Raw genomic sequence first — 18582 nt, 5'->3', positions numbered from 1 at the left:
TTAGGTATTAAAAAGTGAAACAGATATTATAAAAAATATCAAATACTCTCGTATTAGGAGTCTATCATTCCCAACCCTATAAATAAAATAAGCGCGTTTATAAACACCGAAAAACACTGTGATGCAATTTAATTAACTCCCACTGAGGTTCTGCAATATATAATTTGGGTTGCAAAATCCAATTTGCGAAGAGTCCATTCAGTCGCGGACTGGAAGGTCAGATAATCCAATTAAGCCTATTCAAAAGTGCTGCGACGGATCAAATTCTGCGAATTTGCATGCGTGCGGCCAGATGGCGAAAAGGGATACACGCTATAATATGGAGGGTTTCCCTTTCAATGAGTCTGCACTAGTGACACAACAACTTGACTTTTAATCTACTTGCTCCTCTTTCATCAGCGGTCAAGTGGTTTAAGCAAAATTTGAGCTGAATGAAAGCCCAAGTCTAGAAAATTATTCGACCCGTCATCAACTCGGCCAAATGATGATGATGAGAAGAAGGAGTTGAAAAAAAATCTTCTGGCTCGAGGGGAGAGAGAGAAAGATATAAAAACAGAAGCTTCTTGACCACAGAGATATGCTGATGTGCTATTTGTTGATATTCACATGGGGATTTATTTTTAGGGGGAAAAACTTTTAATCCTTCAATAATTTTTTTTTTCTTGTTGTTAATTTGTAAATTTTGGTGCAGGAAAATATTATTTTCTTTTAAATTGATTTGTTTAAAGAAAATTTATAATCAGTTTTTTTTTTTAAACAATCAAGGAAATTTTTGTCACTAAAATTATGATTGAAGCAATTGATCTAGATATTCTTGAAGTGAGATGAAAATGAGCTTTGTTCTCAGAATGATAAAAATAAAATATTGTGCTTTGTTGCGTGAAAATTTCAGTTTCAAAAAAATTCAACTCAAAATATACAAATTATTTTGTGATGCCAAAAAACACGTAATATTTGCAACAGAAAAGAAAATAAACAATGCAGAATAATTTCATTGAAAAATTTTAATCATGATGCATCTGCAGGGCTGATTATTTGAAAAAACTAATATATGTAATTTTTTTTTTAATTAATTTTAAATGATTTAAAGTTGTATTATGAATTAGTACGGATGATGCGATAACTGCCTAAAAATGTGAAAATTGCTTTACATGCGGCGGTGAGTAATTATCTCCAACAATAGGAAGTGTCATATATTCTTGGAGGTATGCAATAGTGCGCCTTTACTTTGCCCCTCTCCGTAAGCCATTGATGAACCACCAAGGCAAACGTGTTCGGCACTTCAGGTGAATAGGAAGGAACAAGTAGTGTGATCGCGGCGGTGGAAAGTAGTTTCAATTGAGCAAATCGGCGAGGGAATGTGTTTTTCAAGCGACTACGTGTGCAGCGAAACACCTGAAAGCGCGCGCCTATTCAGTGCCGATCGAGCGCAGGGGGGTGCGTTGGCGAGGGCGAATTGCATTTGCTGCACAGTCGCTGGCCAGCCACGAGGGTGCGTGCATCCAGCTCTCAGCTGTTCCCTGTTTTTCCACGCTCTCTTCCAGAAGGATCGGAAAAAAACTGGGATTTCAGAGGAATTCCTCACGATGCGACCGAAAAAGTGGCAGATTTTTTTCGCGTCCATCCGCAGGGAGATGCAGTGGAGCTCTCTGGGGCTGGAGTACGCCAGGCCGAATAGATTTTGCAAAAGTCAGGTAAATTTAGGCAATTTTGATTGATTTTTATATTCTGTTTAATTGGAATTTCAATCTTCTATAATTTTTTTTATTATTATTTTCCCAATGTGCAAATTCACGTCTTGCAGCTTTTATGTATTACGTTTACTGTGGGAGGTTTATTATAAAAACGGAGGGAATCAAGAAAAATACTGCGGTGGAATCATGAATAATCAATAAATTTGGTGCTGAGCAGGGGATGTATCGCTTCTGCATCTCCATTTCCGAAAGAAGGAAGGGGTGCATAAAATATTTATAGCAGATTTATAGAAATTCAATTTAAACGTAAAACTACAGAACTTTATAAAATTTAAGTATCGAAATTGAAAATTTAATATTAATACAAATTTTAATATTATTAACTTTTATATTTTATTCTTTAAAAAAATTTAATAAAAAAATATCTAGATTATTTTTTAATAAATGATAAATAATATATAATTTAATAATTAAATTTTAAGTTAAGTAATATTTACAGTAAAATGTTTTTTTTATTAAGATATTGTCAAATTTTTAAACAATCATATCCATCCATACCAACTAAGTGAATTTTAATAATTAATATATTCCACATGGCTTTGTATCATTTAAGTGGCATTGCGCCGATTCAGTGAGTTGCCTGTCAACGTACCTGGTGTTCAAAGTGGCAGTGGCCGTTTATCTATTAACTGGCGTGATGCTCAACATCATTGACCTGCACGCCCTGGAGAGAGGCCTCGAGTGGCCGCAAAGTCTGATTCACCGCGCCAAGTGGTTCATCTACCTGACCAACTGGACCCTGATGATTTTGACCGCTCAAGCCCTGATCGCGGCCGTCCTCGCCGTCGAACACCAACTTTTCCCACCACAAGGGAAATCAGCAGGTACATTATTTTTTTTTTTTTTGGACAGCTGGAAATAAAAGAAGAATGCTTATGGTGCTTATTGAGGGAACGGTGTTTGTGTTTGAGCAGCAACAGTTAGCTTGGCAAGACGCACACACACGATTTAGTTTGCACTCCGCCTGTCAGATTTGCACAAATATTTATCAGCGGACCGATCCAGCGCTCCTCGATATGCTTGATAGAGTCTTAAATGGCGCGTAGGCCATAAAAATTGTTTTTAATATTAAAAAATTATTATATTTTAATTAATTTATTAATTTCATTGTTTTTATTTTATAAATAAACATTATTCGAAATATTTTAATTTTTTTAAGTAATCTTATAAAAATACAGAGCCTGTGAAAAGTCCAAACCCACAATTCAATAAATCAATATTCAATAACAAACTCTTGTTTTATCCTGAATCAAATGTGTCTTAATTGAGACTAAGGATGAAAATTATCAATGAAGAATAAGAATACAAAGAATACCAATAATGGCTGGACATGTGGAAGTCATCTGTTATAAATAAATGTATTCTGATGCTTACAGATGTTTGGAATAATTTTTTATTCTTTTCTTCAATAACTTAAAAATTTTTTGCATTTGAAATGTTTTAAATTGACAACAAAATAAGTATGTGGCCGCTAGACAACAGGCCTTACATATTTTTTTTAAACACATTTTTTTAAATCGAAAGTAACATTTTCATAAAAATTTAAATCAATACTGAAAAACATAGAAATAATAATTTTATCAATAATTATTACAACTTCCCCAAAAATGACGGCAAGCTTAGAGATAAACCAAGAACAGTTCATCATTTTCGCCAACTACTTTTAGTGCATTTTTGCCGGGCATCAGGAATAAAACTAAAATGAGAGTGAAACTTTTTAAATTTTCTTCAGATATCTCAAACGCGCTTAAAATTTTGACAACCATGCGCTAAAAAATCAAACAAGTTTAGCCCTTGTGATTTTGTCAAATAAGCTAGAAAAACATTATGACTTCCAAATTTATTGAATGTGAATCAAAAAAGAAAATTGTCAGAAATTATCTCAACATTTTGAACCGACGGGCTTTACTTTCTAAGCAAAATATTATTTGAAAAACAGAACAAAAGTTTATTTAATTGTTTTAGGAAAAATGACCAATCTGCACAAATGGTACTGGTTCCTAAATAATCTTTGCAATGTGGGATCGCCTGCAATAACTTTGCTCTTCTGGACCAGCGTCTACAATAAAGGTATTTTTCGGTGTCTTTCAGATTTTCAATTTGTTTCGTTCAAAATTTAATAATTTTATTCCAATCAGACATCCATCGACTCGACTTCGGCAACATTCACGGTCACGTGATGAACACCGTCTTGGTGGTGGTCGACCTGATGGTGACCGCGCATCCAGTTCGACTTCTCCACTTCTACCAGCCCATGATCTTGGCCTCCACCTACTCGCTCTTTTCTATTGTGTATTTCTTTCTGGGCGGCACCAACAAGCAAGGAAACTCCAAAATATACCCCTTCCTCAATTGGCACAAACCTGACGTAAGAAAAATTTAAATTAATCAAAATTAGTTAGAAAGAGGGAAAAATTGTGTGTTGTTAAATTTAAAATTTATACATTTTTTATTATTTTAAAGAAATGAAATGAGAATTTGAATAAAAAAAATTCAAATTTTTTGTAATCGTCATTTCATTTTACTTTCAATTTTTCAAGAAAAAAAATTGTTGAAATATATAATTCGATAATTTTTCAGGTTGCTTTGACGTACATTCTGAGTGGCTGCGTCCTTTTGATGCTCATACACGTGGTCATGTGGATGTTCTACCAACTCAGAAGGTTCATCGCCCTTCAGCTCGGAACCCTGGACTACACAGATTCCAAAACTGAAAAGGTCACGGTCGTATTCACAATGGAGGAGCAGATGAAAGAAAACATGCAGGTGACAGTGGCGCAGCCGTGAATGGAAAATAATAATACGTGAGTGAACGTCAACAACCATGAGCAGTGCAATTTCTCACTTGCCAAATACGGGGATGAGAATCGCCAAAATCTACCTCAAAAACTGCTTTTAATTAGGCTTTAAGCAATTGTTTATACAAAAATTAACTTCTGTCATTGTTTAAATGATAAAACGTAGCAAGAACAGTATGATTAATGATTATCAATTTTAATAAATTCTTTTAAGACCGTTCCATTCCATTTCTAACTTGGAGTTTTAATTAGTTTTTAACCGAAAAAATAACAATGAAAGGAGCATAACTATAAATTTATAAAATTAAATGTCAACTCTATGTATTTTTTGTAAGACAGTGAAAAATTTTGTTATTTTTCATTTGTTCATTTTTTTTTAATACATTTTTTACTATAATTTTTCATATTTTTATTTTATTAAATTTTCTTGTAATATAGCTTCTTAAACTGTGACCCAAACTGACAGTGCTATTTTTTTCTCAATCGAAATAAAAATGTACTCAAACCATCTTTATCTAATTTTGATGTTGGAAATGGTAGAAATGAACTGGGACCTAATTCTGCAAGCTGGTCAGGAATCCAACTAAAAGCTGGTGCAAATCAGATATATGTACAAACTAATTATGTTTTATACATAATATAAAACAAAGCCTTTGAGTTGTTTCCACTTTGAGTGGGTCTGGGTCGATTCGCGTCGGTCGCTGCTTTGTTGCTTTTTACACGTTATGGCGCGCGATTGCGGCCGCCGGTCTATCGACCCATTCATCCGACTCGTCGCTTCGTCCTGCAGAACTGCCGCCGTATTGGTCGAGGAACATCAGCTGATGTCGGCTGGCAGGTGCCACCAGGTGAGCAAAACACGTTGGACACGAAGGGTTTGGCCGACGTACCTCCGGCTACATTGCATGTGAGTCACTTTCCTGCGAAAGGTCCTTTTCCGCACGGCCCTACCGCCGTACCCTTGCACATGGGTAGAAGAAGGCAAAACTTTGTGGCACTTCCGCCAGAGGTATTTTTAAAAAAACGTATTTTTTTGCACACTGACGGTTTGAATTTCTTATTTGGCAAAAAGGCAAAAAGCTCGTTTTTTTTTCTTGATCTGCATTAAAAATGTGCGCTTAAGAATTTTGATTTTAGAAGGGAAATAAATATGATCTAAAAAATTACCATTCCAACACAATAACTCATTTCAAGAGTGAATTTATTTATTAAAAATAAAAATAAAATTGATTGTTAACCTCAAAAACGTTTAGAGAATTATTTTTATTTTCGTCAACATAATAATTTATTGAAAATACCACGATTATTTTTATTCATAAAATAAAATTTAGATAATTTTATTATCACTTTCTAGGATAGGATAATTTATGCCTTAAGAGGTATTTGATTTTTAAGGTCTAAATAAAACATATGAAATTCTAGGAAAAGCCAATATTTGGTAACTGGGTCAGTCACAGAATTCACGAAACACGTTACAGGCTAAGAATCGATCGGTGTAATTAAGTGAAAGGGAAAACACGATTACAAATGTATGACCCGTGTCTGTGTCAAACGTCAGAAATCCAATAGACTCAGGAGCTACTTTGAGTAGGACTACTTTAAGTAACAAAAAATGCAATGTGCAAGAATTGAAGAAGCACAAACGTTTAATTAAAATACTGATTTTAAAGAATCGATATATTTAGATTCTATTATTTTGTTTCTAGACATAACAAAATTTATAATAAACATATTTTTAAACATTTCTAATAACAAGAAATATTATTGATATTTTAACAAAATTTATAATTTTAAAAGAAATTTTCCCTTTAAACTAGCTGCTGTGAACTTTGCTTATCCACATGTAATATCCTCTTCATCATTAGCATTATCAGACCTTAACATTACCCCAAGGTTTTCAAGGGTATATGTGTATAAACCATAAATGAATTTGCATATTGAATAATTTACAGTATAATATATTAGAGCAAGAACCAGGTGAACACTAAACTTAAATTCCGCACAGCAAGTGAAAGTACAGACAATTGCAGAGTGACTTATATTATATATAATTTAATTAAGAACAATTAAGAATATAAAAATAATTATTGTGACAGATGCGATTTGGTTTTGTAAATCGTTTATTAAAAATTAATAAATAATTTAATTAAATATAATATTTCATTTTATTTGAGTTATTTATAGTACACATTGAAAGTCTATCTTATTCTTAAATTTATAAAATGTGATGGAAAATATTATTTTATCAACAAAGAAGTTTGAAATAAATTTACAATTAAGCAAAACATGCTTAATGTAAAAAAGAATAGTAAATTAACGTCAAGTAAATATTGCAATTTCTCTTTTAAAAGTTAACTGCATTCCTTAAGTAATTTTATTATAATGCATCATTCATAAATTCGAAAGTAAACAAAATAAAATCAGAGGAATAAAAGTGAGATTTTTTTTTTTTATTCAAATAAGTGTTGTATTAAAAAGTAGAAAATAAAATGTAAATGTTTATGCTTGAACCTCGGGGGATTCAAAATAATTCAACAGTCTGAACACTTTTTTCACGTCTTTTTTCCAGTTTCACAGAATAGCATCTGAATTTCCGCGACTGTTTTACGCTTTTATGCAACTAAATGCATGCAAATGCACTGCCCACATCTCGCGGCTGGTCTTGGGTCGCGCGTGACAGAAATTCGATCGACTGATGGGTGGCCGAGGTCGTGGGATGACTGGCGCGGGAATCGATCTCTTTGCGATGCAAATGAAAAAAAAAATGCTCTCTCGGCCAGGCTCGGATGGACCTCCATCTCTGGCTGAGCGCGCATCACTGATTGATCCTTTTTCACGTGTGCGTGCGTGGCTCTCGCACCAGTCCCGCGCGGGTCAACAGTCACTTGACCCGACCCTTGGCCCGATGGGACTTCCTCACTTCTCAGCTTTTTCAATGAAATAATTGACCCAATACAATTTAAACATTGGAATGAATGGTTTTTGGCCCTGAATTTTTGCATTAAAAAATAAAATTTTCAACTATCGTGAACTGGCTTTTGGATAGTGGTTTGCGTTTTGAATATATTAATTACAACCGCAGACGCTGAAAAACTATTCGAACTGTTCCTGTCAGCAAAACCGCAAAGCTCAATGTTCTCTCCTAGTTTTATGCCTGTTACGGAAGCCGTAGTAGTGAGGAACCCAAATCTTTTTTCACAGCATATTTGCTTATTCCCTATATTTAATTTAAAAGAGTGGACGTGTGAGAAAATGTTATATTGAATTTAAATTTTATTTAACTCCTAAAAAAGCTCCAATAATACTGATAGGAATATAATGAGAGAAATTGACATGGCAGTAGTTTAAATTTAATTTATTTGACACAAATTGGGTCAGAATTTTAAATAAAAAAAAAAATGTCTTTTAACAGGTAAAATCATTGCAAATTACATTTTTTATCCACCTAAATTTAAGGATATATCATGCAAGTAAAATTAAAGCGAATAAAGAAATTGCAAAGCACAGTGATTTTTATTTGTATATTTACGTTCAACTTTTCTTATGTTAAATTATTGAAAATCTATTTAATTTCAATTAGGGAAAAAAGAAGTTTATATCCAATGAGGGTTTTTCTTTTTCATCAACTAGTGATAAAGATAATTATAAAAATTATAGTTGTATGGTAATATTTATATGTTGCTTGTTTAATTATGTTAATTGCTCAATAACGCATCATTGAGTGCGTCACAAAGTAAACAGAGAGACGCGCCCCTCGAGACGAACTAATCACTGTGCTTTAATTTTTCACTCATTGCGTCAGAACATTTTTTACTTTGACTCTATAAAATTTAATTAAATCCAACTCTTCCTCTCTCACCAAGCAGTTTTTCCTCTTGGGACCGAAATGGGTGCTGCGGTGGCGGCCGACGCTCCTCCTAGGGTCGCTTGCGTTTTTTTTTTTTTTTTTGCTCCATTGTTGTCGGAGAGTGGCATGACCTGCATGCAGTCTGCAGAAAAGGGAATTCCTCTTTCCTTACTCGCGGTCTGCCGTGACGTAAGCGGTGGCGAGATCGCAGCGAACATCAGACCACCGCGATTCCCCACGCCACAGGCACGCCGACTCTGCTTTCCTTTCGCATTGTATCACAATTGACGCAAATTATAAGTCATTCATAACAGTACAATTACAACTGTTATCAACATAATAATGTAGAATCCCCATGAATTGGGGTTCAAAATTTATATTTAATTTACATTATCTTACCTTTTCATTAAATTTTGTTGTTTAATTTTAGCTGAGAGGGATGTTAATTTTAATGAAAAATTACGATATATTGGTAAAATTTTCAAAACCTTTTTAGAGACAGTTTGCGATTATTTTTCTCGTAGACCCATTTGTACATTTGTTCACATTATAAACAGCAGAGCGTAAAAAGCAACTCTTGTTGAATTACTTTGTGCAGATGGGAAAGTGGCATGGTGGCTTTTGCCAGCTACTATTCGTTCTGTTAAAATGACGTTGATATCATTCGAGGAAATTAATGCTCCAAAATTTTTTGATGAAGAGAATTCCCCCAACAATTTCCTCTGCACAAAATTAATAGCGTGCGAAATCTGAAGATCTGAACAAGGAAAGTGAAAACAACTAACAACGTTGCAGCGCAGATGTTTGTTACAATTATTATTTGACCGGAGGTCATGTTATTTTATCACACAGGTCACGCTGACTCGCAAAGACGCAGGACATGCTTGGCGTATTAACCCTTTTAATTGAGGAAAGGCCATCGCCTGACACATTATTAGTTTACAAGGTATAATCTGATTTCTGCGAGTTTTCCTTTAAAAAATTGTGCAACTAGTTGAATTTAAAATTGCTTTGATTTTTTTCTCTCCTCATGATGGCCTTGATAAATCAAAGGTTAAATGTGGCTCTAAATTGTCATTCTACGAATGATTCACATAAAAAAAGGCTGGCAACAGGAATACAAAAAAATTATTATATTATTTTTAAAGGAGAATATAATTATTGTCAAATAAATAAGCATGCACTTTTATTTTGGTTTTGATCAGTTTTCATTTGATTAGTAGCCACTGAACATTTTATTCTTGTTGTTTATTTTTCCAATTGCTACTGTTAATTATGAAAGCGTAAATTTATTGAAAGTAAATGATTAAAATGAAATTACAATATTTAAATTAAAAATAATGATTTGTAAAGGGAAAAATAGTTTTTTCTCAATTACTGACATTTTTACCTGCAATTTTATATTTCAAATTATTCATTGATTACTTTTAGCCATTTAATTAAGACAAAAAAAGTAAAAATTATTGCTCAATAATAACAAATTGTCGCAAAATTTTTAATTTTCCCCACCACACCAATTTAAATAGCATCCAGGCGAATCTCTTGAGAAAATCACCTGATGGCGTGTATTGCCATTTGTGAGCGTCAGTGGGGAACTTGGAGGCCGGTACACGTTGTTTTATGCCATACAAAGTTGGAGAGCTTTTCGCGTCTCGCGGTGGGGACTAATATAATTTAAACGGCGCGCTTGACGGTGGTCAGGCCCAGTGTCTGTCGTGGTGTTGCACTCACTTGAGTTTATTGGCCGATCTCCTTCAATTCAATTTGCACACTTTGAAGTCCTCGAAACATGTTCCCAGGAAGCAGCACTCTGAAAAGGATGATCACCGCGATCATTTACACGATCAAGCGCGAGTTCAAGGCGCAATCTCGAAACCTCACGCACGACAAGCCGGACAGATTTAGCAAAAGCCAGGTAAGCAACAGCTAATTTTTTTATGGATCTTTTATTTGAATATATTAGAATATTTTCCAATAATTGTTTTTAAATCAAATTTTCTAAGTGTTCCCATGTGAATTTTAAATAGTCATAAAAATTAAATTTGGTCCTCTACAGTCCTCTATAATAAATGAAATTATCTACATTTGAACTAACTGCAAATATGTATATTAATAAATATAGAAATTTGTATTTTAATCAACTCTACAGAAGACTAAATTTTGTTCAATTACAAGTCTAATTTTAAATTATAAAATTTCAAGCAGGTTAGCTAATTTTCCTTAAATTAAATCAACAATTCAATAACATTTATTATTCAATAGTCATTTCTGTTGCTTCCAACTGTTTCGTCGCAGAAAAGACATTAAAGAAAGCATTATTATTGCGCTTTCTGCATCACGCCACATTCAATTCGCAGTGCAAGCAAAAATTGCAAAAATACACTACTTATCTAACTAATTGCAAGTGCGCCTTCATCAGACTAGAGAAATGTAATATGCTTTCCTATTATTGTGGGTTGCACCAGTCATTTCTTCCTTGTGCAATTTCCGATATTATCCGATATATGATGAAAACAATTGAGATCTCCCGCGATGTCTTTAAATAAAAAAAAAAATCCTGGTCGCCACCACGTTCTTGATAATGACCGTTACTTTCGCTTTTACTCTCTGGTGGTAAATTCAAAGACAAATACTCACGCCTCACGCCAATTACTGTGCGGCTTCTTATTCATGAATAGCTGCGGTGGCGTACTATGCAACGCTGGACGTGCGCGGCGCTCTTTATCAATGAAAGCTCAATTGTCGTGCAGCCACTTAACAACGTGAAGATTAATTAACCATTCAATCATTCTACTCAATTTTTTTTTAAATCAAATAAAAGAGTAAGAAAAATAAGTAATAGAAAAATAAAGTTTTTTTAAAAGCAAAATTTATATTGCGAAAATAATTCTGTCGTTTTGAACAGATTCACGCATTCTTAATTTAACACAAATATCTACAATAGTCTTTTGTATGTTGCCCAATTGCCAATTGCCTGTAAAAAAGGTTTTCACCGTTGAGGAAACTTTTGAAAATTGCATCAAATAGTAGTTTTAATCGGTTTTAATCAATCTTCTAATTATCATTCACATTTTTTCTCTTTCAGTGGGTCCGTTCCGAATCGCAAAAATGCACGTCCATCTACCTGTGCTACAAGTGGTTGATCGCCGCGTACCTCTTTGTTGGGCTCATCATTACCATAGTGGACATTCGCACCCTGGGTCAACTGTCGTGGCCAGAAAACGTCTTTTTCAGACTCAAATGGGCCGTCTACGTCACTAATTGGTCGGCCGTCATCGTTTTCGCCCAGGCCGTCATGGCCGCCGTCCTCGCCACCAAACATCACTTGACCTCCGGTCAATCAGGTGCGTCAAACTGACCCACTTTTCTAATAATATAAATACAAACGGTCCTAACTTGACACGTGATTCCAGATCGCCAAATGACCAAGCTGCACAAGAGTTACTGGCTGCTTAATAACATGGGAAACGTTCTCGCCCCGGCCGTCACCCTTTTATACTGGACAACTGTCTACAATTCCAGTAAGATTTACTTTTAAAATTAAATAATTGCTTGCATACAATAAGGCAAAACAAAATTGAATTAAGAAAACAGCTTCTTCATCACAAATTTGTGAGGAATTTATATTTAATTATTTTACAAAATATTAGAACAATGGCTTTGTTTGATATATTGTAAGGAACTAGTTTTGTGGCAATACTGACAAAGTTTTATTACCTAAAAGATTTCCAAGAGGCAAAGTCTGAGAAGATTAGAAAATGGGAATGGTATTTTTGCAGCAAAATAAGCGAACATTTCAAGTATTTTTTGGTCATACAATAATTAATTGTTGCAAAACATTAGATTAATTTTATTTTAAATTAAGATATTATTCTGTTAACTAATTGTAAGAAACACATAAACGCAAAACGCTAATTAAATTTTTGTTACCTTTTCTTATTTTTTAATTGTTAATTTAACCTGACAATAGCACCATCAATTTAGTTGATTTATATTTAATTTAGTCGGAAAATTAAATAGTTTTTACATCAAATATAGTAGGTTTTCTTCCTTGTTTTTCTCCGTTAATTTCCTAGAGAAATTAAGACAAAATTTATTCTGTTTGGAGAAAATTGAGATTTCTTGCTATCAAAAATATAATTTTTCGGAATTTTAAAGCAATCATTGATAGCTCATTGTCAGCTAAAAAATGAATTTTTCTATTTTTAATTTTCCCAATAAAAATTTGTTTGCAGAAATGCACAGGCTGGACTTTGTGAATGCGCACAACCACATCATGAACTCGGTGGTGGTGGCGGCCGACCTGGCGTTGGCCGCGCACCCCGTTCGGCTGCTGCACGTGTACCAGCCGGTGCTGTTCGCGATGGGCTACGGCACCTTTTCGGCCGTGTACTTCCTGTTCGGCGGCACCAATCGCGACCACAACTCGAAAATCTACCCGCTGCTCAACTGGCAGAAGCCCGGCCTGGCCGTCGCGGCCGTCGTGGCCGCCTGCCTGCTGCTCGTCGTCCTACACGCGCTCGTCTGGCTCTTCTACTTGCTGAGGAGGAAAATCGCGTTGTTCCTCGTGGCGTCGCCCAGCGGCGGACAATACGCCGTCCAACCCACTCAAGACGTCCCGCCCTCTGTTCGCGAACAGATTCAGCTCTGCTAATTGCCGTGCGACCCCGACCTCTTGTTGAAATTTGAGGAGTGATCAAGGTTTTGCATTCATTAAGTTCATTTAGGGCGGGGAAAAAATGGACAATTTTTTTAACGTTTTGTTTCATTTTTGAAACTATTATTCTTTTATATAGACATGCTTTGATTAAAAAGAATGATTTCTTGATGAAGATGAGCTCAATTTAAGTTTAACATAAATTTTAATCACGACTTGTTATAAAGCCTGAGGAGTTGAAATTTATTTTCCATAAAAATTGCATCTTTATAAAAATTAAAAAAGCGTGAGGGGAAATTTTATACATTAAGAAAATTATATTTTTCATAATACTTGGCTCAAAATATGGAAAAGATTTTAAACTTGAACTAATAAATAATTGGCTTTATGCAACACAAAACTATCAAAAATTGCTAAAATTAAATAATAATATTAATCTCTATTATCCTGACTTATATGATAATGAATGATAATCTTGGTTATTCCACCTCCTTCAAATCTTTTATGCAAGTCGAAAGGTTGATAGACGTTTTTTCCCAGCCCTAAAGTTTGGAATCATTAATATAATATTTAATTAATTTTTCGGTCAAAGGGGGACCAATAATTTTTTTGCACCCATTTGGAACTTTCAAATTTATAAGAAAAAGCAGAAATTTTTCCACCCATTTTTTCTAAAAATGAAAATAAGTCGCATGTTCCTGAAAGTCTCAATATTTTTTTCCATTCCATGAACAAAAAAAAAATATTTCTAGATCAACTCGAAAATAAAACAATTAGGTCAACACAATTTTTAGGGAATAATTGTAGTGTAAACTTGCAGTCAATTGCATTGTAACTCTTTTTGTATCTCAACCTGTTCCATGCTCATTATATTGATTTAATTTTTATGAGGACCAACGCAAAATTTGTTTTTAAGTTCTATTAAAAATGACGATTTTCTTGCTCCACTTCAACTCAATATTTAACTGATGGTTTTCGCAAAAAGGTAATTATCTAATTTTATACACGATCTAAACAATACTGAGAGTTGATCTCTCTTAACCCATACCAACATTTAAAAATGATGTGTGTTTGTGAATATTTCCTACTTGACCAAAGATGAATTTGTGTATTGTATGTTTAACAGGGCTTAGCTGTGATTGTAAAGGACGCAGGACACCTTACTTAAAATTGTAAGAAAGGAAATCATTGACTTTGGAATGCCGGGAAAGCAATTGTGTGCTATTTATTAAATTATATTGTAATTTATTGATATATATCTATTGTGTTTGTAATGTAAGTAGAAGCAAACTAGTCCTGGATGACACAATTTGTAGCGTGTTTTAGGTTTGGAAGCATTTAAAACCCACAGCTCTCTCTATGAACAAGAAAACTTGTAATTAAAATATGAAAAAACAAAAATACTGGTCTTTTCTTCTTCGATACATAATATGTACATAATTCATAAAGAAAACTGTATTAGTTCACCTTTTAATAATTTTTGAAGCAAAGGATTTTAGTGATTTAAATAAAAAAAAATCCATCTTTTCTTTCTTTTAAAAGAGACACACATTACAATTCATCTGTTGACGCACTTCGTTACTTTAATATAGATACTTCATTTAAAAGCGGCAATTGGCATGTTTATTTTTAAAGGCGTACAAATGTCATGCAGCCACAATGTTTCAACAGCTTCTAGTTCAGCTGCAAACGCTTTTTAAATTAAGTTTTAAAATAAAAATGGCTTGTGTACACAAATTTACGTTGAAAAGTTTTTTAAACAATTTTTTCACATTGACCATTGTTACAAATCAATTTTAGTTTAAAATAAAAAATTGAATTATATGGCTCTAAAATTTGCGATAAAAAGATAATTTTTAACTATGACATCTTTTTTCAGTCAAAATTATATATAATAAAATTTAAAAAAAAAAAAACATTCCTTATAGAGCAAGAGCTTGTTTTCTGTAAACTCTATCGGGCCGACTGAACCAAAAATTAATTTTTAAATATTTAAAAAAAAATAATAAAATATTAATAATAATCAAAATATTTCAGTGAATTTCATTATTTTTTTTAGATAAATCTTAATAAGCATTTTAAAATAAAATGTGGCTTAGCTTTAGAATTATAAAAAAAACCAAAATACATAATTATTGGCTTATCATATTTTATTTCCCTTTGAATTATAGGGAAAACTAAAGTATACCTGGTGGCAAAATGGATTTGGAGGCTGGGAGCGAGAGCCATTAGCACGACACTCAAGAGGTCAATAATATTAAATGCAGCACCTCTGATCTCTTTTTTATTAAGACAAATGTCGCGGAGGCGACGGACAAAGCAAATTAGCACGATGGAGAGGGGCAGGGCGAGCGAATTGAAAGGGCCCGAGCGCCGCTCCTCCGCAGCTATTTCGCAGACAGCGTCTCCAGGGCGAGATTGGACCACAGAGTCCTTTGACTTCCAAGAGTTTTCTTTTGCTACGAAACCCGTCCATGATGTTTCCGTCGGTGGGATTCACCTTCAAGAGGGAGTTCAGCGCCCACTATCGCAGTCTGCAACACGACCGGCCTCAGGATTTTGTCACTAGTCAGGTATGCAAATTTGCACAAATTTAATTTTGAAAGTGAATATTTGTTGAATTTCATTCTTTTTTATGTTTAGTTTTTATTTTAATTATGCAATGAAAATTGAGTTCAAATTAGATCAGAAAATTAATAGGAAAACTTTGCAAATTTTTTGTAATTTTTTTTACAGGGATCAAGGCAATAATTTGCCAATTTAGTAATTAAATATTTTAAACAGTCGTATATATCAAAATTATTAAATTTTACATTCAACCTTAAATTTTTTTAGTCTCCCCAAAGAAATATTAAAAACGTCAGCTGGTATTCATAATTTATTATTCTATAATACTTACAGTTCTTTTTAGTGTCTTTTAATTGATACAATTGGTAAAAAAATTCATGTTCAGAGGAAAGCAATTGAAGAGAGGGAAAAATTGAAATATTGTTGGTATTTTCATCTTTGTAAAATGTTGTTGAAATTTTCAATGATTTGCCAGTCTTTTGTCATGAATAAAGAGTGATCATTTTCATTTTATACCTGTTGCTACTGCTGGTAGTTTTAATCGAGAAATTCATTAAAATATCATTGATATTCAATTGAAAAACAGTCTCGACGGATAAAGTAATATATTGTGATAATATTATGTGATCTTCCATAAGGAGCGTTAAAAACACAATTCACGAAAATTGAAATTCTGGAGAGAAAAAAGATAGCAAAGCTCATCCATACATATTTCTCGAGAGAACTTATGAGGAGTGAAAAACGGACTCTGCCCTGGTTAAATTACATTGATTTTTATCCAATGGATCCTTTGTTTTTCAAGAAAATTAATTTTCAACGAAAGCAAATTCCATGTTCAAGTAGCAGGTACATGATATTATAAACTATAATCTATAAATCCTTCATCATCTGTATTTTTTTTACATTTTTTTTTAATGTTTGTATCAATAAATATTATGTGGATCAGTCAGTTTAAACTTGGTTTAAACTAAACATTATTATTAAATTTCTCGGTTTAAAATACAGTGGCAGGGCAAGGGATCGAAGCACTGCATTTGCACCTACTTGCTCTACAAATGCTTCATCGCCGTCTACTTGGTCAGCATGCTTGTGCTAGACCTGATGGACTTGGGTTCTATCGGATCGGCAGACAGGACGGCGCGCATTGCCAAGTGGCCCGTGCATCTGACCAGTTGGAATTCGGCGGTGCTCACCCTCCAAGCGGTGCTCTCCGCTATTCTCGTCTCGAAATTTCATCTCAGCCTCACTAACTTTGGTAATTGTTTGTCTCGTTTGCGCGCAAGTGCTTGCCGTGAAATTGGGTGAATTCAAAATTTCAAAGTTATTAATAATTTCAGCCTCGTGCTCCGAAATGACGCGGCTGCACAAGACCTACTGGGTGGTGCACAACATTGCCAACGCGCTCTCACCTGCAGTCTCTCTTCTCTACTGGGCCGCTGTCTACAAATCAGGTAATTTGTATTCATTTTTTCTCTCAATTTGATATATATTTATATACGTAGAACTAAAACATTTTAATAACTATCTTCAATATTTTCTTTGGATTAAAGTGCAATAATTTAATTATCCATATTGCGCCATATTGGAATTCTGTAAGTAATGAAAAATCATTTATTTTATAAATTATGGTTGTTGGAATCATTTTGATCCAGATTATTCGCTCAACATTCAAAAAATTATACGATTCAACAAAATTTACTACAACTAGGTTATTGTGTGCAGAACTTATATTTTGTAGAATATGTGATAAAGTTTCACTCAACTTCATAATTAAAAATAATTTCTCTAATAAAATTTACTCGTGCGGCATGACGGCTGAACATTGCTTTACAAAAGGAAAAAAGAAAACAATTTATGTTAAGTTAACATAAATTGAAATTAAACTTTTTCATATTAAAGTAAAAATGAAATAAAGAGCCTAATATGTTCCACAGATATGCACCAAATCAACCTGTTCAACATCCACAAACACCTTTTGAACACGATAATCATAGTGGTGGACTTGCTGGTCAACAGCCACCCCATTCGCATCCTCCACGTGTATCAACCGGTGATTCTTGGCGCCTCATACGGCGCCTTCGCGTGGATCTACTATTTATGCGGCGGCACTAATCGCGAAAACCAGACCAAAATCTACCCCGTCCTCGACTGGGAAACGCCGCACGTAGGTATTCTGGCGTCGGCGGGCGCCTGTGCCCTCCTGGTGGTGATTCACACCCTTTTGTGGGTCATTCACTTGGCCAGGGTGCGGCTGGCGAAACTGATTTTCTCGACGCAGACGGACCTCCAAATGACCGAGACTCCGCAAACGGCTTGAAATGTGACTGATTTTTTTTTCGCAACTACTCGAACTATATCGATTTTGTTCATTTGGTTCCCAGACGACGGCAAACACGCAGCTGCTGTGATCCATTTTAACTTGTTACTGCCTATTTGAATTCTATTAAAGCGCAATTGGTCCAACTGAACAGAGCGACGAGCTTGAGGAATATCAATTCAGCTCAAAGTTTCCGTTTGACCTTCTATCACCAACCGCAGAAATAACTTGGGAATATTTATAAAATTTATAACAGTATGAAATTAATGTTAGATTTTTTTATACACTAAATTTATTAAAAAACTTTGTTTCGCACAAAAAATATTTGCTCTAGATAAAAAAATTAATTTATTAGATTTGGGAAAATTGTTTTGTAAAGGAATTTGAACCAGATTTAAATTAATTTTTTAAATTTTTTTGCATTTTTAACCCATGAAATTTGAAATTTTTGGTTAGTTATTTTCTACTATAGCAGTATTTTTTTCCTTCTTTGAATAAAATAAATGACGTGAGATTGCAGCTATTATTAATCCAATCCTCGGTCACGGCCGAATATTAGCAAGAAAATTGGCACCTGATGCACCTGCCGGGGGTCTATTTCAGTGGGTTCTATTTAGACGCCTTGCTGGCTCGGTGCGCCA

The 18582-nt window shown here is 34.1% G+C and overlaps 3 protein-coding genes across 4 annotated transcripts; all 3 read left to right on the top strand.

Annotated features, from left to right (window-relative positions):
• The first annotated feature begins 1289 nt into the window (after positions 1-1289).
• LOC132194731 (protein rolling stone-like) lies at positions 1290-4844 on the top strand. The gene is made up of 5 exons (XM_059616198.1): positions 1290-1694; positions 2308-2578; positions 3720-3824; positions 3893-4122; positions 4335-4844. The coding sequence occupies exons 1-5, from the start codon at positions 1359-1361 to the stop codon at positions 4539-4541; spliced, it is 1149 nt and encodes a 382-aa protein (XP_059472181.1). The 5' UTR covers positions 1290-1358; the 3' UTR covers positions 4542-4844.
• A 500-nt stretch (positions 4845-5344) lies between these two features.
• LOC132193863 (protein rolling stone-like) lies at positions 5345-14734 on the top strand. The gene is made up of 5 exons (XM_059614798.1): positions 5345-5400; positions 10199-10314; positions 11485-11743; positions 11813-11920; positions 12635-14734. Exons 2-5 carry the CDS (start codon positions 10219-10221, stop codon positions 13051-13053), a joined length of 882 nt encoding a protein of 293 aa, XP_059470781.1. The 5' UTR covers positions 5345-5400; positions 10199-10218; the 3' UTR covers positions 13054-14734.
• A 723-nt stretch (positions 14735-15457) lies between these two features.
• LOC132196338 (protein rolling stone-like) lies at positions 15458-18392 on the top strand. 2 transcript variants are annotated; one of them, XM_059619027.1, is made up of 5 exons: positions 15458-15629; positions 16630-16879; positions 16962-17075; positions 17559-17944; positions 18006-18392. In XM_059619027.1, the coding sequence occupies exons 1-4, from the start codon at positions 15531-15533 to the stop codon at positions 17939-17941; spliced, it is 846 nt and encodes a 281-aa protein (XP_059475010.1). In that variant the 5' UTR covers positions 15458-15530; the 3' UTR covers positions 17942-17944; positions 18006-18392. The 2 variants fall into 2 exon arrangements, with proteins under 2 accessions (XP_059475010.1, XP_059474926.1); XM_059618943.1 differs by having other exon boundaries at positions 17559-18392.
• The last annotated feature ends 190 nt before the right edge of the window (positions 18393-18582 follow it).

This window comes from Neocloeon triangulifer, unplaced genomic scaffold (genome assembly GCF_031216515.1).
Source record: "Neocloeon triangulifer isolate White Clay Creek 2 clone unplaced genomic scaffold, ASM3121651v1 ptg000001l, whole genome shotgun sequence".
Lineage (NCBI taxonomy): Eukaryota > Metazoa > Arthropoda > Insecta > Ephemeroptera > Baetidae > Neocloeon > Neocloeon triangulifer.
Note: the sequence above shows the minus strand (reverse complement) of the source record. Positions and strands in the feature narration are given on the sequence as shown.

Excerpts from the sequence above, each read along its gene's own strand:
- LOC132193863 (XM_059614798.1), top strand. The coding sequence starts at position 10,219 with ATGATCACCGCGATCATTTACACGATCAAGCGCGAGTTCAAGGCGCAA. Across the intron at positions 11,744-11,812 it reads CTTGACCTCCGGTCAATCAG|ATCGCCAAATGACCAAGCTG; the intron begins GTGCGTCAAACT and ends ACGTGATTCCAG. Across the intron at positions 11,921-12,634 it reads GACAACTGTCTACAATTCCA|AAATGCACAGGCTGGACTTT; the intron begins GTAAGATTTACT and ends ATTTGTTTGCAG.
- LOC132196338 (XM_059619027.1), top strand. The coding sequence starts at position 15,531 with ATGATGTTTCCGTCGGTGGGATTCACCTTCAAGAGGGAGTTCAGCGCC. Across the intron at positions 15,630-16,629 it reads AGGATTTTGTCACTAGTCAG|TGGCAGGGCAAGGGATCGAA; the intron begins GTATGCAAATTT and ends TTTAAAATACAG. Across the intron at positions 16,880-16,961 it reads TCTCAGCCTCACTAACTTTG|CCTCGTGCTCCGAAATGACG; the intron begins GTAATTGTTTGT and ends TAATAATTTCAG.
- LOC132194731 (XM_059616198.1), top strand. The coding sequence starts at position 1,359 with ATGTGTTTTTCAAGCGACTACGTGTGCAGCGAAACACCTGAAAGCGCG. Across the intron at positions 2,579-3,719 it reads ACCACAAGGGAAATCAGCAG|GAAAAATGACCAATCTGCAC; the intron begins GTACATTATTTT and ends TAATTGTTTTAG. Across the intron at positions 4,123-4,334 it reads TCAATTGGCACAAACCTGAC|GTTGCTTTGACGTACATTCT; the intron begins GTAAGAAAAATT and ends ATAATTTTTCAG.